Source organism: Drosophila grimshawi, unplaced genomic scaffold, assembly GCF_018153295.1.
Source record: "Drosophila grimshawi isolate 15287-2541.00 unplaced genomic scaffold, ASM1815329v1 contig_311, whole genome shotgun sequence".
NCBI classification, from domain to species: Eukaryota; Metazoa; Arthropoda; class Insecta; order Diptera; family Drosophilidae; genus Drosophila; species Drosophila grimshawi.
This window is the reverse complement of record NW_025063098.1, coordinates 6,629,190-6,651,164: the sequence shown is the minus strand read 5'-3', so window position 1 is coordinate 6,651,164 and position 21,975 is coordinate 6,629,190. Positions and strand designations below refer to the sequence as shown.

The following is a 21,975-nucleotide window of genomic DNA, read 5'->3' as shown; positions in this document are numbered from 1 at the left end:
CAATAACGGATTTAAATCAAATCAGCATAGAACAATAAAATATATATCGATGTGGCACATGCTGCTGCTGGTTATATTAAAGTCTCAAAGCTTAAAAGCGAACACTCCATGCAATGTCCATTGAGGCATCAACTCATTTGAATTCGATTCGGTTTCAAAACTATTTGCAGACTCAGACTGAGCAATTTATATGTGTGTGAAGTGTGCTGTTCTGTTCCACGTGGGAAGTTTTCAGTTGCAACTGACAGAAATTGCATCTATTTGCAGAGTAGGTATCAAGTGCTGAGGAAATTTAAAATCTTTTCAGCATCTCCATTAAGCATTGGGGCAGCAAATTACTAGAACTGAAATGCAGACGGACAATAATGCAAGATTGAATGCAAACAGCTTTGGTGTTGGCATATTTATCTCCGATATGAGCAAATACGTTGTGCAAACATCTCAACCGAAAACTAAAGTCCCATCAAGGATAACACGTGCGATTCGTGCACAACTCAAGCATTTTGCCGAACGAAGTTGAATTTAATTAACTAAGTAAATGCCTGGACATGAGCTCCGACTGCTTATCAGCACACAACGAGCCAGAGAACAACTTAGCACAAGAACAAGTTTGATGTCAGCATCAGTACACTCCCAAAAAAAGTCGATAACAAATTGAAATTAATATCTTAAATCAACACGCTCAAAATTAAAAAATAAATAAATAAAAAAAAAATAAAGAAAAAGAAAAAGAAAAGAAAGATGCCTTTTTTTGAAACAACTGTTAACGATACTGTCTAAATTTGAGAGCGATTTTTCCGAGTGTAATCGCCTGAAGGCATCTCATTCCTCTCCCTCTCCCTCTCTGGAGGATGGCCCTCCTGTGGCTTGGGAGCGACAAACGACAGTCGACCATCGATGACGACCGCCTGTCGAGTTGTCGACGATGCTATGCAAACCTGATTATAATGTGTCAAATCCATTATTTTGTTGTCAGGGTTTTTTTTTGGCACAAAAACTTAGCTTCGAGTCAAACTTGAGGTAGGCCAGCTACACAAAGTTAATTATAATATGATGTGTAAGCAAGTCTGGGCGCCGTAGGCTCAATTAAGCCTAACCCACAACAAGCCAAGGTTCGATGTCTGGAGCCAGCCTCAGTTTGCTGGTTGCGCACATTTATCTCCAGCTTTCAATTGAGTACGGAAATCAAATGTATATTCCTTGTTATGCTACCAGTCTGCCTAATACACCCAAATAGCAGCGATAGTTCTCTGTCCCATTGCCGATTTGTGTGCGAGTCTGTTCCATGTTGTGTGTCACTTTCTCTGGATCAATTGGATGGAACTCGATTTGTTTTAATCGGTGGCTAATATTCTGCTCTCTTCGAATTATAACTAACTTTAATATGATGCAACAATTTGAAGTAAAACACTTTAAAACAAATATATATTTATTGTACTTTAAAATAAATATTTATTTATTCATTGGGCAAAGATAGAATATAATTTGAATTTAAGAATCGAGGCTTCCAAGTATAATTTTTTTAAACTGTTGATAATAACCATAGTTTAATTAAGCACTTGCTTTCGAATAATTAAATATAAATTTCTGTCGAGACAATTTTGTTTTATTAATTAAAAATAAATTTCTGGTTTATGGTATGCACATTTTATATTATAGTCTTTACACAATATTCATAAATATTAAGCTGATGCGGCCAGCTATGCTAGGAATAGAAAAATCCTTTGGTAAATAAAAGCAACCAGTGGCTGTGACACAGAAACTAACCCAGAAAAAATCTGTCAATTATTTTGACAGGCAAAATGTTGAGCTACTTCTACTTGTGGATGAGGACAGAGGACTGAGTACTGTTTGCCAGTTGGCAGGGGAATCCAAGCACTCAACCGCATTCGGTACACAAAGCAGCCAACTCAAAACCAACAGCACCTCAAAGTGTAATCCAGCAAGAACAACAGCAACAATAGCAACAATTGGCACAACAACAACCACTGATGAATGTTATGCAACGGCGTAGAAACGCATTTGTTGACTTTGCAGCTGGCAGCCGCCATTTTGTCAACACGGCTGCTTTGGTCTCAATTGTTTGGAGAGCCTCCATCTTGCATTCTGATTGCGTGGCTTAATTGCATGATGGAAAAAAGGTGGCAGTGGCAATGGCTTTTGTGGCACAGTTTTTATCCCAGTGCAAGCCGAGCGCACTTCTATGGCCCGCATAAGAGTCGAATTAGCAGCAGCTAACTGGGTGAAAACGGGTGCAGAGCATTTATTTGGGGTGACTCGTTCGGCAATTTTAGTTCAAATAAAACTCACACCAGCCTCAGGTGTTCCCCAAGCGACCCGGTCAGCGATGTGGGCTTATCTCCAACAGAATCGTTGAGAATCCATGCATTGTCTGCATTTGAAAAAGAAAAAATACAACAAAAACAAAGAAATACAACAATTATGATTGCATTAATTCATGCAACAAACAGCTTTAAGAGCGATTTTTCAATTACCTTGCTTATTTAATAATTAAAATAAATATAAAATTAAACAAGCTTTGAAGTATCTCTTTCATTTTATTTAATAATTTTCCAAATTTCAGAGCATTTAATGAAAGAAAAAAACAATAAACAACAACAACAAAAAAACAAGCTTTTATATATCGAGTAATAAAGTAGAATATAATCAACTGATACAAGCTTTATGCTTTATAAAGTTCAGTCGCATCACCCGATAAAATAACGAGTGAAATGTATAAATAAATTATGGCACATAAAAAATGTTACAGCCCAGTTAGTTGAACGGGGACGGGTGTTGATTTGGCCAAGATGAAAGCGAAAACGAAATCGAAGTGGAAATGGAAATGGAAGGCAAGCAACAGGCAGTGGTCACCCCCAAAACAGGAAAACAATTCAAAGCCACCCCACAGGCAGGAGTCGCCTAGTTGCGTCCCCTTTTTGAAACAAATCAAAGAGAAATTGCAAACGACAAGTTAATCTTACTTGAAGCATAACCGGAAGCCATTTTATGACCCAATGGACAATGTACAAAGTACAATGTACAATGTACAATGCAGAATGTTCAAATCCCAACCTACAGCATTGTACAATGGGCAACAACTTCTCGTCGCTTCCTGATCCAATCCAATGGCTGCCCCTTGACAGCTGCTTACGCGTATTTACAATAAAACGGCGGAAGCGCGAACATTGCTGCATCCGCAGTCGTCGCATTTGATCGCAATCTGCACAAAGTACCAGCTTAAGCACAAAAGTGAGGCACAATTTATGCGCCACATTTCGACCGTTGCACAACGAATTAAAGTTCAATAAAAATGGCATACGAATACAAAAAAATAGACAACTTTTTGGATGCGTTGCCACACCTACTATCAGCCTTTTGTCCTGTGTCTTTCCGCAATTGAACATTTTCTTGCCGTTGTCTTCTTTTACTCTGGCGAAAGACAGCCATAAACAATGATTGAAAATGCTGTGCTCCTTGATAGTTTTACGCTTTAATATTGCTATTGCTACGTACTTTAAAGAGAGCAATAGCAGAGATCAGTAAACTGAAATGAATGCTCTTTTCCTCTACTCTGCTCTGTCATTTTCGATAGCAATAGCAGTAGCAAGAGCAAAGAAATTACCAATGTAATCTGTATAATTGTGGCAATAGCTATAGGAACAACAGCGGTGCCAAAACTGTGTAGCTTGTGCAACTGCTCCAGCAATCGCTGTAGATTGCTCTTTTGCTCCGCGTAGCTAAAGTAAATTCAAACATTGACCATACACATTATAAATATTTTATAGATCATTTCATAGAGTTTTCATAGCTGTAATTAAAGTTAATTATTCAATAATTAAATTTAGCTGTGAAGAAACATACTCCGTTTTGCTAGGGTATCTTAAATGCGGTGGGTTAAGACAGCTGTTCCATATAATTTTATTTTTTTGTGTTTTATTTTATTTCGTTTTTTTTTTTTTTTGTTTTTTTTTGCTTACGCCAGCGTTTTTCATGTTGTTTGCACATTTGTTCCTTGTTGCTGCTGTTGAGACTGCTTGTCGATTTTGAGTTACAAAGCCAAAATCTCGGCTATCGAGGAAAAAAAAAGGAGAAGGCGGGTTGGGCAAGTGAGAGAAATCGGCAACGAAAACAGAAATACCTTTTGCATGCTTCATTGCCCGTTGCCTTTCTGCTGAGTGAACATCAAATGGGATTTGTCTGTTGGGGCGCCACCGCCGGACACACGCACACACACACACACACACGCACACACATATGTTGCTGTTGTTGCGTAACAGTTCAATGGTGTGTTAAGCACACACACACACACACACAAAAACACACACCCATTGGACAGCTTATGTGGCAAGAACATCTTCCAATAACATCGAACATTGGCTTAGTGTCGGAAATATGTGTGAACTTTCCCATCCAGGCATTGCAGCTGTAAGAACTGCACTTATCCAAATTAAGATTGTGATGAAAGATTGTTGTGGCACACACAAAAAAGAAGGTGGTGGAAAATACGAACACTAACATCAAACGTCATCATTTTGCTTGTAAGAGTTAAGCAGAAAAAGGCTTTGAGATGATTTGTTGCAACGAAATAGAACAAAACTTTTAGCAACTCATCCAACTCATCTTTAAACGCTTAGGCAGTCTACACATTTTAATATTGCAAAAAAAGGACATTTGATCATTGTGGAACAAGGCTTACCTTGCCCTTTCCAAGTTGAATGATTCTGTATATTAAAATAGTGCATATTTAAAAATAAGGTAATTGCTATATTATTTAATAATTCAAAATGAAAATACATTTTGGTTTTAGGTTTAGATGTTAACACTTTAAAATAGATTGAGAGGTTGCCTATTCTGTACTCATTTCTATAAGATACCAAAATCTAGCGGATACAGAAATTTGTTCTGGCTGCTGAACAGCATTTGATGTCATCAAAAGCATTATTAAAACTTAAAAAAAAATATATATTTTTTTATGTAGCAATTATATTTAAAAGGCTTTATTAAAGGCTTTAAAAAATTGATTTGTAAAGGTGTGAATGAATAATAGCAGTGAATTAAAATCTATAACATAAACATAGAACTCGTTTTAGCAGATAATAAATAACATTAAATATTAGATTTGTAGCACATGAATTTCATTTAAGACTCTAAAGTTAATAAATTTAAAATTTCAGCAGGATATTTCCAAGTCCTGAACACCGTTTAAAGTCATCAAAAGCATTTTGTGTTGAAAACCATTTAAGTTTTTTAATCGGGATGAACAAAACGGATATGCAATTTTTCCCCATATTTATTGTGCATTTTGTGTCGCATTTTTCATGAAGCTTTTTCCTATTTTTGCATAAAAAAATATTAAAGAACAAAACGATACAATTTCTATGCAGAATGTAGAAAATGCTCATTTTAGACAACCCACTAATATTATTTGGTATCGCTCGGCATGTGAAATACAATACTTTTTGGCCTTGTCGATTTATTTATCATTTCCGTTTCTATACATTTGTAAAAATACATTTATTCCCTCACTCATCATCCCTTGCTCAGATGACTTGTCTAACAACTTTTGTGTTATTTTAATGTTGTTTTCAATGGACAAAATGCTTAACATTTTTGTTGCATAGTGTGAAGTTTATGGCTGCGAGAGCTGAGTGTAGATGCTACATGCATAGATACATATTTATCTGTTGCCGCGGCACGTGTATCTTTGTGGTATCCTTATGTGTGTGTGTGTGTGTGTGTGTGTATGAGTGTGTTTATGTATTTTGTTGTTTTTTTCTGTCATTTATTTGCTTTTTATGCTTTTTGAGCGTCTGCGTAGCGCATAACTCAAAGTGCTTGAGCATTCGATGCCTAGCAGATAATGATGCCAAAAGTGTCGCTAGGCTGGGGGAAATCAAGGTAAACCAATACCACACACATACACACACAACACCCACACAACACACACACAACACACACCCACACAATCATACACACATGTGTGTATATGAGGCAAATAACATATCGAAAAATAATTCGCAGAGTGGGGCAAAATAAGCGTCAGCGAAATCTGTTTCAATAGCTTTGCCTGATAGGGATGCGTTTTGAGTTGGGGTTGAGGGTTGCGAGTCGGGGGCGGTTGTGGTGTTGAACGTAGCTCTGCCAAAGTCATAAAATCGCGAGAAAGCATCGCAACATAAAGCACAAAACAGCAGCAACAACAATAAGAACCACAACGAGTGAAAACGCCACTGGCAGCTATAATGATGTAAAATATATCGCCGAGATTTAGGCGACTTGGCATCTACAGCTGGAAAAAAAAAAGAAAAAAAAGAAAGGAGCACCCCTAAACCAAAAGACAAGGTCTGTGCGTGTGCTGATAAAACGCTAAAAGTAAGCAGAGGAAAATCGAAAGAAAGAAAAAAAAAATAGAAAGCCAAAACGACAGAAAGGAGAAAGAGTGTTGGCAGCGTTTGGCGTATTTGCGATTTACTTCAAAGTCAAACAAACAAAAGCATAAAATATCACAAACATACAAGCAAGCAAGTAAATATGCATACAGAGAGACAAATCAGGTATTAAGTTGAATGAAATATATAAGTACAATTTTAGATCTACAATTAGATATGTAATTGAATTTTGGCTCTTTATTTTCGAGCTCAAAAAAAGAAAGCATGGAAGTATTCAAATTTTTTATGCAGTGTATTTGGAGCTTAACTGAAGACTTGTGCAACAATATTGTAACAATTCACATGTTAAATTACGATTTTTTATATATATTATTTTAGACTAAAAACAGTCCGTAAAATTGAGAAATTGTTAAAAAAAAAATTAAATTAAAATGATTAATTATAAATTGAAGATATAGATAAATGGAGGTATTTAAACATAAATAAATCATATAAAATATAAACTGTTCAACATTTATTGAAATGATTGGGGAAAATCATTCGTGAAAGATGCGTACATAAAATTTATAAATTAGACTTTTCAACTGATTTACAGTCGAATGTATGAATCGAGCTCATTAAAAATGTGTTCAAATAAATACGCAATTTTTTTTTGCACTGTGTATAAGTACAGGAACCCCTCCCTCCCTTCTCATATACACACACGCAAACACGCCCCGAATATTATTCAATTTGCAGTAATAGCCGCGCTTAAGTTTTTTACTTGCCACACATGGCGTATGCGCAACGTTTAGTTCGAGCCTCCTTTGCATGAAGAGTCTTGGCGGGCCCCGTCACTCTCATAGCCTTGCCACACTTAATGGCTGAAGTGTATTGATGATGTCGACGCTCTGTGTAGACCCCTCCCCCTCCTCACCTCTCACCCCACATCGCATCGCATCTCACAAATCTGAATCGCCGCATTTGAACTTCAATGACGCGCAATTTTATGCGTAAATCTTTTACATAAATTTTGCAAAACGTTTACGTCTGCACGAAAGGATTTGCCATGGCAGCTTGGCAGCTTGGCTGCTTGGCAGCTTGGCTTTTAAGACACTTTCAAAAGCAAAGTGAGCGAAGTGCGTAAAAAAAAAGAATGTTAATATGAGCTTTGGCATCCTTTTTATGACATTTACTGCTACAATTTAGCTGAAAGCCGAAGCGAGCAGCGACAATAACAACAACAAAAGGAACTCTTCACTTCTTATGCAGATCAATGAGATTCAATAAAAATTCTCCAATCTTTTCTTAATGCATCATAAATCTGCCTGCGTTACAGCCTCGACTCGTCGGTTTCATATATATAAAAATCAAAATCAATTCGATTTTACAGCCAAAAGTTTGGAATATGAACTGAACTGCAATAATATTCGATATATAAAATTTGTATCTCTGAACTTCAAGACTTGATTGAGTTGCATGCGGTTATAACGAGAAAATGTTATAAAAAAAATATTTGATATCTTAAGGTTTAACAAAGTACCAAAGCTTTAAGCTGGTTCTTTTATATAATCCTTGCTTGACTTTGTTTTATTGTCTGCAGGGCGATTTGAATTTCAATTCACTAAAATTTCTCTAGTGTCTTCTTCTTTTTATATATATTTATAAATTAAGACTGCTATATTTGTATTGTAGTAAATTTGAAACACAATAGAAAATCACTTGTGCACCCTTTTTAATATCCTGTACGCATTGAAAATGGGAGAAAAGGGTATATTGAAGTTGCGCCAAAAGTGTGTAACAGGCAAAAGGAAGCATCTTCGAACTAAAAAGGGTGTATATCTCGTGGATCAGTGTGAACAGCTGAGTCGAGATAATTTTAGAAAATATATATATTGTCATATGCAGATCAAGTTTACTTAATTTTATCGATAACTGATAACTGACCGTTTAGAAATTATCGATACAAATCGATAGCTAAAAGAAGCGAAAGATTAAATTGTGAAGAATAAGAATTCTCAGATTTATTATTGGTAAACTTTAAACATTTCCTTCAGATCTAATAAGAAACACAGATTTGGCTTTCATTTTGAATAAACTAATATCAGCAAGTTGGATGCAGGGTATCTCGCAATCGATCAATCTCGAGTAGAGCATTCGAACTGGGTTTTTGTCAGCTTTAATTTGGCCCAACCGCAAATCACATTGTCTATCTATTCTTGCAGTAGTACTTTGGCCATTCCAATTACAATATAGAAATAGAACACGAACCGTATCGAGAAATGGGTAAGGAAAATTTATTAAGTGATAAATTTCGGGCAATGCGCAAAATGTCAGAAAAGGTCAATTGAAAAGTGAAAGCTCAAGAAAAGGATGCTAAGCGCCTTTTGGCACCCACACACATGTACGCACACACCCACACCCACACACACACTCAATCAGGCTCCGTTGTCAGGGCAAGGAAACGTTCGTCGTCATCCTTTGTCAATTCCGTCCGTCCATCAGTCCGTCTGTCCGTCGAAGTAAACTAAGAAGAAGGCGCACAAAACAAAAGCCGCTCAGAACAAATTATCAGAGTTGTCTTCCCAGCAAGTTTTCTTGCTCATGTCTTTTAGCACTTTTTTCTCTGCTTCTAGTTTTTCCATTCCATTCGTCAATTGCAGTTTTGAACTGGCCCCATTTAGGTTTAGACCATGACCAACAGCCACATGCATGCTTCTTCTTCTTCTGTTACATACACAATGAATCCATTCCTGGCCAAGGCACTTCATCCGTATAAACCGTTCTCGTTTTCTCTGCTCTCCCTTGAGTCAAATGTGTGTACAGCTGCGTGCAATGAACTGGGGAATTGGACAGCTTCTCGGAAACTCATACACACACGCACACACACACGCACACACACACACGCACACACACACACATTCACACACACACACTTAAATACACAGAGCAATACACACATGTGACTATGTTTTGTTGCCAACTATTTGCCCACTTAAACATTTATGTAATAGGCTTGAAATTTTCCATTTGGCAGCCACAAAAGCTGGCCAAATATGTGCCACCCCATAACAGTAAATGTTCAAACTGGGCAACGAACCTTCTGATTGCTCCTGGGCACCTCCACACCTAACCATTTAAGCCAGCTGACCAGCTCACCAACTGACCAGCTAACCAGTTGACCACCTGCACACGTGCAAGTTGCACGCATTAACAATTTAAATCGTTGGCCATTTCCGTGCCGAACCACAATGAAGCTTGAGAAGCTTTATTCCCCCTCCAGCTGTGCTTAGAGATGCCATTGGTTCTTGACACAGTCATTCCACTCCAATAAAGCTTTGAATACCATATAGAAAATTTATTATATATTCGCCGATATAGATCATTTATTTTGTAGAAACAAAAGAATCATCATATTTATTATAGAGTTTATCTTATTTATTTATTTTCTCATTTTAAATATTTAATTTAAAGAAACATTTTTTTTAATTATAAAGAAAGGTCACCAAATAATGAATACAATTTGTGAATAAATATAATTTGTTGAACTTTAAGTTTTGTTTTCTTTTTAATACAAAAGTTAGTTAAAAAGTTATTTTAAAATGAAAATGGACCAACGTTTTTTAAGTATTAAATTATGATTTTAATTACATTGTTATGCGATTATTTTCGTCAAAGCTTACTGAAAATTAGAACTGTTGAGCACTTTAAAATTTCATTGTATTCTATTAAGATTTTGAATTGAATAACAACCAAACAGTTTTTAGCAAAATATAAAATAATTTTACTCATCAAACACACAAAATTAGAATTTTAAAATGCTATTTTTTTTTGAGCTGTGGAGATTTAAAAATGGGGCAAAATTAGAAATTGCTTTGAATGCCAGATCTGATAGAACTGAAAAAAGTCGTATTTAATTTTAGTAGCGCACTTTTTGGGGCAGCTGCTGCATTTATACATGTGCTTAAAATGTGTCGCTTGCCTCCTCGGTCCGGCAAATGGCCACAATGGAGCAGACCCGTAGAAGAGCTGGCACGTCGAGTGAGTTTGAAATTAAAATACGTTGCACTTGCGCTTAAGCTTGAAATTAGGTTTGCGCTTCAGAAATGTTCATCCAAATGTTCTTCAGAAATGGCGCAACTTTCGTTATTAAAGTGCATTTCGGTTTCATCTGCCGGTCTTTCATCTGCTGCAACTTCCAACTTCTTTTTATTTTCTCTGCTGCTGTCCAGCGCTGCCAGCAGGCCAACGAACGAAAAACCACAGAGGAGCTGAAGGACCAAATTGAGCCAGTCGAAGGAGGAGCAGAAGCTGAAAACAACTCCCACATCTGCTTTATTCCCTTTTTCCATTTCTCACTTTGTGGGTTTTGTAAAGCACTTTCCAAACGGGTGTTTTAATTAGTTCATGCAATATGTAACACTTTGAATCAATCATTGAATAGATATATTTCTCCTTCATATAGAGCTTAGATGAGTTTCTTGACCAGCGCAGAACTATTTAAATTAGTTTCTTTTTATAAACATCGCTCTAAAAACTAAAAAGTTTTTCTTATTTTTCAAAAAAAATTGTAAATATATGAATACAAATTTCTTAAAACTGGACAGGATCTTGTTATATTTTTGAGAAATATATTTTTAAATAAGAGAAAATATTTATAAGCTGTAAAAATTTATATATAAATTCAGGAAATACGAATACCATTTTTGCAGACGTGACTCGGTTTGAAACACAAGAAATTTTTAAGTTTTTAAAATTAAATTGCATAAATTTTGTAATCCATATAATACTAATAATATACTTTCTGAATAATAAGTTGAGTTACACTTGGTATGACAATTTTCTTAAACAGGGATATTTTATTTCTTAATATTGATAATAACAACTTTATAAGGCTTTTTCCATATGAACAATTGGTCCGTTTTGTAAAGGAACTATTAAATTTGCATGTGGCCAAATAGACTCTGCTCTGCGAGTAAATTTCGGATTGTCGAGGACAGCTTTAATTTATGTATTTTTCCTTTTTATAATATGAAATAAAGTAAATGATTCGTATCAAAAGTGAATTTATTTAAGCCGATCTTGGATGTTATAAGAACTAGGGATCAATTTGGAAAATAAGTTATCATATACCATAAAAAGAATAACTTTATTTAATTTTATCGATAATAAAACGGAAAGCGATAAAAGACATAATTGTTAATATAAAGCCTGACATTTAATATGACTTTATATTGATTAACTGATTAACTTCATTAGGAAACACAAATCTTATTATACAAAAAAGTATTTTGAGATTGAATAAACTAGTTTTAGAATAGAGTATCTCCTAGTCGAGCACTCTCTTAGAGCAATCCAACTTTATTTTTTTGAGAGGTTTTTGTTCATTTTTAATATGATTTCTTTTGTGCTTGACTCTCTTTGGGCCAAGTTGCAAGTTGCAAGTTGGATTTGGATATGAAGTTCGGCGTGGCAGCCAAAAAGTTGTGGTTTGCTTGCACTTAAATTATTGCATTATACAGATATATAATAAAAAGATATATATATATTTATATCTATGTATATATATATAAATATAGGTATAGATGCATATACAGTGAAAGCTGCATTGAAGTTCTTTGCAATTAAATAATTTGCGGTCTTCTGTGCAATTTTGCGCATGCTTCAAGAAATAAACTCGAGCTGGCAATTGAAAAACGACAATTAGCCTGGCTTAGACTGTTATGGCCTGGCCCAAAAGAGGTCAGGCGGCCTTTATCTCTATCTTTATCTTTATCTGCAGACGGCACAAGAATCTCTCTCGCCTAAAAGCCCACAAACAAAATGACATGCCATAAATCAATGGCACTCACCCACACACACACGCACACATCGTAAACAACGAGTTGGCTTTTTGTAAATGTTCGCAAATTGTTTGCTTTGCAATTGCCCAAAAAAGCAAAAAATTTAAAATTAACAAAACTTAACTAAACAACTTGATTTGTTAACTGAGCACTTGCATATAATTTAAATTGTAACTAAGCATAACTGCTTTAACAATAACTATTAAATGCAATATGCATTTCAAGTTAACAAATTTTTATGCCAAAATTGTGTTTTCTGTGGAAAAAATACGTTTTAAATTTCAGACCAATATTCACAGCACTGCCAGCACAAAACGGTTGTGGCGCCATCTGTTTGTCATGTTTGTAATGTTGCCAGACCGTTCAAGTAAGAAGCGTCTGTCGTTAAAAATACTTAAATTGGCAGCGTAGCGCAAAATACTCGAAAGCTCGGAAAAAGCTTCGTCAAATCTTTGGCCTTAAATATATACAAATAACGTATTCTTTAGCAATCAAATTTGGAATTTTATTTTGACTTTTTATTGCTTAAATAAATCTATTTCTTGGTATAGCAGCTGGTAGTAAAACTTTGATTTGATTTTTCTTTTTTATATGATTTTATTGTTCACCCACATAATAATTTGTTTATTCAAATTAGAAAAATTTACGTTTACAATTAATTTTAAATGTACAATTTTTTCATATGTGACTTTTGAAGATCATCATTTAAATCAGATATCTATGTATGTATTTATGTATGCATGTAAATGGAGTGGGGAACCCCATTCTTATTTACACATTATTATCGCATATTTACATACATATATATTTTCTATATTTATAGTCGCTGTAAATATGCGATTTTATGAGGGGAGTCTACAAATGTAAGTGTATGTGTGTTTGTCTGTGTGTGTGTGTGTATTTGTGTAATTAATATATAAATTAATTTGTATGAACAGCGTACAACTAAAACTTAGAATTACAATTTTAATATATATATAATTTGTATTTTTATTTGCATTTGCATTTTGTTAACAATGATTATTTCTTTTAAACGCCGCATAATAATAATAATAATAGATAGATAGATAATAAATAAGAGAATTGTGAGAACGCAAAAGAATAGTTTTGCATCGTGGCTCAGCCACATTATTACAATAAATCGATAAGCTGATGAGCTGTGTTGGCGATAACCGATAGGCGATAAATCAATAAGTCGATGGCTCAATAACAGATTGCAACAAGTTTTTTGTTTGTTTTGTAAACAACAGCTAATGCACAAAATCGTTGGTTATATAGTGCTGCGGCTCAACAATGACGCTCGTATAATGGGGCGTGGCAGCAACAGCTGCTGCGGCAGCAGCCGCATTTACACTTTTAAAACTCTCCGCAAAATCGCTGACAACTCGCTGCTGTTGTTGCTGTTGTTGTTGTTGTTGCTGCTGCTGCTGTGGATGCAACACATATTGTTGTTGCTGATGTTGCTGGTATTGCTGCTGCTGATGTTGCACCTGTGTTTGCAGTCGATGTTGCTGCAAATGTTGCTGTTCCATCAGATGTTGCTGCTGCTGTTGTTGTTGCTGCTGCTGCTGTGAACTGTTATCGGAAAAGTAACTCAACTCGAAATTGTGACTCAGATCGCTGTATGTGGTCTGCGATGGCGATGTGCCATTCACAATGGACGCATTGCCCGTCGACAGCTGACGATCGCTCTCCGAGCTGCTCGAACAGCTATTGGAGTTGGCGCTAAACGGACGCATCATCGATGTGGCAACATCCACCGTTGCATCATAATCATAGTAATAGTGATTGTTATTGTTGCTGCTGTTGTTGTTATTATAGTACAGTGTGCCCGTTGTCGTATCGGGATATTGCATTTCCGTTGAGTAAACACCCGATGAGGAAGCGGATGCACTCGATCCGCCACCAGCACTCGATGCAGTGCCTCCGCCCGCACTCGAACTGGAGCTGACGACCAGATCGTTGAGCGGAGGATACAGTTGCGTATAGCTTAGGCTATCGTGATCCATACTGCCGCCATGCTGCAACTGCTGTTGATGAAGATGCCACACGCCACTGTTCCCACTGCTCCCGTTGTTGTTGTTGCTGCTGTTGTTGTTGTTGTTGTTCGTTGGTACGGGCGTGACTGCATTGGGCGGCGCTGGCTGCACGGACAGCGGCAACTCCGGCTCAAAGTATGGATCCAGCTTGGGACTGACGCTCAGCACGGGTGTACTCGACGCTGGCTGCTGCGAGGCAACACATGTGGCACTAACGGTAACAGAGGCTGCCGCTGCTGCTGCTGCAGCGGCGGCGGCAGCAGCTGATGCTGTTGCAGTTGCTGCCGCTGCTGCAGCGGCAACCGCTGCCGCTTGAGCCGCCGGTGAGATCGGCTCACGTTTGATGATGCCAGTTTGGATCTCGTTGAGCACCAAGTCTTTCACTTCTCTCTCGCTGAGCACATAGTTGACGCTGACGATGAACACCTCGCGGGAGGAGCGCGAATTGTGCACCAGCGTGGCATACGATTGCACCCACACCCAGCCGCCACCCTTGGTCAGGAAGCGATAATATTTGGAGGTTACTTGTCCTTTGTACAGCACTGCAATTGGCACGAAAGAGACAGAAAAATAGTTAGCTGGGATTAGTCCATAAGATGTTGATTGTTATTGTTTTCCTTACGGATTTGATGGGAGCAGCGCATGGGCATTATGTCTGCCGCATGGATGTACTGATAAAGCGTCTTTTCGATGAGGTCCTGCGGCTCGTAGCCGGTTAGCTGCGATACGCTGCAAGCAAATAAATGAAAATTAAATAAATATAAGTCGGGGGTGGGCCATTAGCCAGATACCCTGTAGATAGATGTGCCTAGTTTATCCTAGGTGAGCTAATCAAAAAATACATATCGATATTTATCGATTTCATATAATAATATAATTTTCATGTTGATGTCGACTAGATCCGCTTAGGCACAACTACAGCTTATCCATTTCTTTCTATAATATTAATTTTAAATGTTTTTCCCACAGCTGACCAAATAAGTGATATCATAAAAACTTAATAAAAAAAAAAACATATTATATTGTCTCAAGAAAACGATATATATCGATTTTAGTTAAGCCCTTTGAGTTATAGATATTTCAAAATAAATATAATTTGAATATAATTCACAATTCCACTAACATTTCAAATTTGAGTTCAAGTCGATTATAGCCACTTCGCGGAAATACAGCAAACCAATTTGTTTTTCTGCTAAAAACATTTTAAATGGATATAGCAAGTATAACAAGTTGGGTTTATGTACACAGAGCTCAAGTTGCGCTCGTTCTATATTTTATTATTTTCATCTATCTCTCGCAGTTTTGATTATTTTTTTTTTTATTTAAACAAATGAAGGGGCTTTGCTGCTGTTGTGTTTGGTCGGTTTTTACTTTTGTCAACTTCAATTCAATTATGCAGCAAAAACAAAACACCAGCGAGTAAACGCAAAAACAACAGCACCAACAACAACAACAAAAAAGGGCTGTTTTACACTTTGGGGTTGCTCTACACCATAGCATGTTTAAGGTGGCGAGAAAGAGACGGACTGCTGCTGGCCGCGGCATCCGGGCAACATCATGAGGGTAATTGAGTGACAATAATGTCAGACAAAGTGGTCGACTGTAGCTGTAGCTGTGTCATAGCTGCCTCATAGGGAGGCACTTAAAGGCAACGTCAAGCCACCAACATCCAGCACACCCCTCCACACTTGCACCCCGCCCACTATTTGGAGCAGGACACACAGACAAAAGCAAAATCAAGCTCAAGAGGGAAATGATTTGTTTTCCTTTTTGTCACAGAGCCCCTCGTTTTTGCTTGAAATTCCTTTCCTTTCCTTTTGTTATATACAATTTTTTTTTATCTTTGGGGGATGTTGCGTGTTATTTTTTTAGCTTGCTTTTTGAACATATTCTTTTTGCCCGTTTAAATATTTGCCTAGTGTTGCTTGCAAAGGAAACTGATCCTTTTTTTATGGCCAAATACCAGCAAGAACAGGCTGTTAGTCGGAGAAGTGGGAGAGAAAGTTCTCTTCCCCTTAACAAGTGCTAACTTTTTGGTTCACTTGTGATCAAATTTAAACACTTTTTCTGCCTCTTACAATTTGTTCGCAAACTGTTACATATTTTAATATAATTTTTATAAATTATATCTTCTAATTCAACAGTTAATTAAATTTTCTTAGATATCATGTTTGTCAGAGATTGTACATTTATTGTACATCTTTGATTTTCTGCCATGTATCATTCCTGTCAATAACCTGTTTTAATAAAATGGAGCTAAACGCATTTAACTAATCACTTCAAAAACTCCGAATCTATAAATTATGTTTTTCAAAAATCAGACTTTTTAGTCCTATTATTCCGATATGGCAGTCAATAACTTACCGTGCATCGAAGAAGATGAGCTTCATATCGAGTTTGGCACGAAACATAAACATATTCTGATGCAGTTTGATTTCCGTGATGGAGGATGAAGGCAGCGAGTGACCGACGGCAACCAGGCCGAGATTCTGTACAAGACTGCCCTGTCCGTCGCCGCAGTCCGGATAAATGCGTGCCTTCAAGTAGCCGGAACAGTGTATCACCTGCATCAGACCAAAACCAAAACCAAACATTTAATGATGTCTGCCATGAGGAAGTTTCTATGGAAAAGCTCACCTTGAAGCCGGATGTTGTGAGGCCCGCATTGCGCTTGGCCAAGACACATTTCATGCGCAGGAAGAACGTCTTCTCGATCTCGATCGTGTGGGAGCCACGATCGTGGCCATAAGCCGCCGGATGCTGGACACCATTCGGGCTACCAATCGGTGTGTGCGTCTGGGCGAGCTGCAGAAAGATATCCCTCAACATTAGTAAGGGGTAAAATCAGATAAAGCAGAGAGATACTTACTGGATGCTGATGCATGTGCGGGTGCAAGGACAATATGGCATTCATCTCGTCCTGATCGTAGCTGTGTATGTACTCGAATATAGAGTTGCCTGTTAGCTCGACCTGTGCCAACCAAAAAAAGACAAAAATGACATTTCATAAATTAATTCCGGCTCCTGCCCCAAAGTGCCAATTAGCGAACGAATGCAAATTTCGATTCGTGCGCCTTTTGATGGCAAATGCGATCTCCTTGCTCCTCGCTGCGTGCCCCTTGACATGCAAATGCAAGTGGCACCAAGCAGAGAAAGGGCATCCATTCTAAATTTATGCGCATAAATCAACGTGCAAACACCCACCTGACTGAGTCCCAAGTGCACCGAGGCTGTCTCAGAGATGTACATGATTTTGCCATCAGGTGCCACCACGAAGATGAAGCCGTCCAGCGTCTGTAGCAAATGTGAACCCAACTCTTTGATGGTTGCGCCACGCTGCATCACCGGCGAAGAGCCCCAAGCTTCACCCAGTCCTGCAAGGATATCAAGAAAATATTTTACAAATTAACAAACGTTAAAGATTTCAATTCAAAAATCTAAAAATATATATATATTTTATAGTTTTAAAACTTATATTGCGCATAATGATTAAAATAAATAAAAGCACAAGCACATTTTCAAAAACATAAAAAGGAAATGCTTTTTTTAATTAATTTTGTTTTACGTTTAAAATCAGATATATCAAAAAATAAATAAAATATATATTTATAATATGTTACGTAAAATAAATGTATATTTAAAAATATAAAATAAATAAATATGGAATGCATTAAATTTCCAACACATTATAAAACTAAGTAACTAAAAAAAGTATTTTTTTGCATTAAAAAAATTTATTAAAATATATAAAAAAATAAATATTTAAATTAAATATACAATTATGTTTGCAAGCACAATTAAATTAAAGATTCAAAACTTATCCAATTAAATAAAAATTAATTTTACTTTTTAAATTGTAAAAATTATGTATAACACATAAAGTAAATATAAAATAATATAGCCCTATAATTCCATGTTAAAATATGGAAACCTCAACGCATTTCCTTCTATAAATAATTCCCCAACTTTCCAACATATTTTAAAGTCTTCCATTTCAGATATGTTTCAATGCATTTCAAGTTATTCTTAACTTCAGACAGTCATTCTTGGAGTGCACTAGTTTTTTGCTCTGGTAACTTTCCCATGGCCTCTTTAGCTTGGCTGTCAAGCAAAATAAGTTGTGGCACACGCCCAGACCGCCCCTCCCCCTTCTTGCCCACACAGCTGACGTCTAAATATTATTCCCAATTAAAGTCATCAGCGCCGTAGGTGGCCCATTCACAGCCCGACCGACCAACCAACCAGCCAGCCAACCATTGAGTATACTCACGTCCTCCACCGCCCCCTTCACGGCAAGTATCGACTCCCGGCGATATTCATTGCATTCTCATGTGCTCATGTCTTGACTGTTGTTGTTGCTGTTATTGTTGTTGTTGTTGTTGGCTTGTTCCTTCCTTGCGCGTTGTTTGTTGCCTATTATTAAAATAATTATTTCAATAAAGCCCAGAAAAGAAAAGCACAAAACGCTGCGCACAATGGAACAAAACAACAACGGCAACCAGCCCACTTTACCCCAGCCCACTCTTTGGCTGTAGCTGCTGCTGCTGCTGTTGTGCAACCCTCGTCGTCAGCATAAAATCACACCCACCCACACACACACACACGCACCCACCCACATACACACACACCACATCGAAGTCAGCGCCACCCAGTGTCACCCACTGAGCATTCACTTCCAGTCTCAAATTCTCGTCGCTTACTCTCTCTCTTGTTCTTTCTCTCTGTCGCTCTCGTTGCTTTTTGAGTGGAAACAACAGGCCGCCATTGTATTTTCCCGGAGTGTTCCTCCAAAACACCCCCCCCCCCCCCTCCCTCTCATCACTTTTCTAGGCAGCTTGTTGTTTATTGTCTGCCCCATTGTTGAGTGGTTTTTCCTTTAGCATATGCTTTAAGCAAACATCGTCTTTTAAACTTGAAAACTTGTCCGTGTTGCTGTTGCTGTTGTTGTTTTTGTTAAATAACAAAGGCGCACGGCGCAGTGGCAATATCCTGCTGTGTCCTGCGTGCTGGATATGTGCCACGTAATGAGCGTGCCGGTGCCGCGTGGCTGTCAACGATTCCACATCATTTGACAAAAGCAACGCTTCGCCAGCTTGATTCACACGCCACATCCCAAAAGATGAGAAGCCAAAGCAACAAATTGAGCGGCAATTAATTGAACTAATTCTCCTTTTTTGCTCGTTTTTTTGTTGTTTGTTTTTTTTTTTTTTTTGTTACAAGCATACTCCATAAAAATAAATATATAGAGGTGCGACTTACCATCGGGGAAAACTTGGCGCATTTTCAAATAGGATGTGGTCAAACGGATGACGGATGCTTTGTCCAGCTGTGATGTAATCGCCGCTGGCAATGGCAATAATTTGGCCAATTCACAGAATTCCGTGTTTTCCTTTTCACGACGCGTGCGTGCTGCATTTTTGCTTTTCTCCTTCATGGCACACGTTTTAGCTATATCTGCAATGAGGCAATGAAAAGCAATCTATATTAATAAAAAACAAAAATAAAAATATAGCCAGAATGACCAGATTGTAAGATAAATTGACAATATGAGTTAGTAAGAATGACTTTGAAAATAAAAACTAATTAAACTTTTGTTTATCACTATTTTCTTTTATTGTTTTTGTAACGAACCACACAATTTAAATAGAATTGTTATTTATTTATTTAATCTTTAAATTAATAAAGATTCATTTTGTGTAAATCTTAATGTTTTAAAGTGATAAGCACCACAAGTAATAATGACTTTGAAAATAAATAATAATTATAAATTCATCATTCTTACAATTAGTTTATCATTATTTTTCTTTAGTTTTTTAATTTAATTATAAATGATTTATTTTTTATTTTAACAAACCATGCAGTCTGCTCTCATAGCAATCCTTGCGCACTCTGCGTTGGTTCGTCATTTTCTGCTGACACTCAGAATATGTTGGAATGTTTGACTTGTTTTTTAGAGTTCTGCTTTTTAGCAGCCTAACACTAGCTCATATCCCGACGATCACCTGTCTGCAACTGAGCAGAGTTCGTCCTGTGCAGACAGTTTTAACACTTTGCCGTGCTACCTGCAACAGCACCAACAATAGCAGCAACAACAGCCATTGGCCAAGTTAGCTCATTTACCAGACTACCTGACTGACTGCCAGACCAATTGACTTTTTGCAATGTTACTAATTTGCCCTGATCCTCAATGGCAACCGGAAGCGCAAGCGTTGCAGCTGTATGCGTGTCCATGTGCGTGTGTGTGTGCGTGTATTTGTGTGTGCAACAGGTTGACAAGATTAACCGCAGCACTTTTGACTTATATACTAAACCTTTCTTTTTTTCTTTTTTTTTGCCAATCGCACACAGCTCTTATATATGTGTATATATGTGTATGTACATCGATATATATGTATACAGTTTGTTACGGTCAGGGCCAGTTTTAAGGACGAATTTGACAGCGTCGCCTTTGCTTCATTGATAAAATAGTTTCGCACGTGATTTTGGCACAGTTTTTGGCCAAAAATTCATGGCATGGCTCCTGCTGATTCTTTGGCCATCTAACCCACACACACACACACAAGAAATACATGTGTGTATAGTTTAAGCAATGCAAGAATTCGCACGTAATTACAAGTTTATTGACATAGGTCACGTAGCCAACAGTTTTTAGTAGGTGCGGCAAACTCTAACACTGACTAGACATGAATGAAATGTCGCATATATCTATAAATATATATAGATATATATATATATATACATATATGCCTGCCCATCTCTCTGTAAATCGAGCATGATAAACAACTTTGGTTGATTTGTAAAAGCATCTGTAATAACTGCCGCAAATGGCAGTGCCCAAAAATGGGACATTTGTCAAAAGTCGTTCAGCTGCTAAGAACCAAGCTCAGCCTGGACCAAATTGCAGGCATCCGCCACGCAGACGAGGTATATATGTACAGGAGCAACAGATTTGCTAAATGATCATAATCCTAAAGAGCTGCGCCACTAATCCGCAACTCAAATGTGGCAACATGCGCGTCTGAAGTGCCGCCGAGGTCGTTCCTTGTTCCTTCTACAACTACTATTGTTGCCATTGTTGTTGTTGTTGTCGTCGTTGTAGCAGTTGTACGGGGTGTATTCAGAGTCAATCGTGCGACAGAGAAAGCAGTGAAAACTATTGTTAGTTAGCTAATGATAGTTTATGCACTCTAAGTGGGTCAAAATGGCACAGGAAATATACAGATATATATGCATATTATATATATATATATATATTATATATACATACATATCAGCATCACATAAATTGGCATCACATAATTTGATTGCAACATCTTTATTTCATATTCCTAATGAAAACCGGCGGAAATAAAACAAATTCCCATAAGACTTAGAATTGGGAAACAAAAAAGCAAGTCACACTATTAAATATGTTCAATAACAGAATAATTGATTAGAATGTTACAAAGTCTTGTCTACACCAAAAATTTGATACTCTAAATTGGCATCAGTCTGATAAAAATTGTTACATTCAGTAATAATTCAGAAAAAAAAACTGAAGACTATACAAATTAATTCCTAAGCTTAGAGTGCATTATTTAATAATCAAGAATTCTCCAATTCAGGCAAAATGTTTATTGAGAGCGGAATAATAATTCTAGAATAATATAGACTAGACTATAAATAATTGGAAGTGCATTTTGTCAGCTTTTCACAATGGAAATTTATTCGGTTTTTGCAAAT

At 37.0% G+C, this 21,975-nt stretch overlaps 1 protein-coding gene across 1 annotated transcript; it reads right to left on the bottom strand.

Annotated features, from left to right (window-relative positions):
- Positions 1-776: 776 nt before the first annotated feature.
- On the bottom strand, positions 777-20,204 carry LOC6563726 (protein single-minded). The gene is made up of 10 exons (XM_043215158.1): positions 20,108-20,204; positions 19,513-19,707; positions 17,458-17,627; positions 17,123-17,224; positions 16,891-17,058; positions 16,618-16,817; positions 14,876-14,982; positions 13,652-14,795; positions 3,626-3,740; positions 777-938 (listed from the first exon to the last, which is right to left on the bottom strand). Exons 1-10 carry the CDS (start codon positions 20,157-20,159, stop codon positions 777-779), a joined length of 2,415 nt encoding a protein of 804 aa, XP_043071093.1. The 5' UTR covers positions 20,160-20,204.
- Between the last annotated feature and the right edge of the window lie 1,771 nt (positions 20,205-21,975).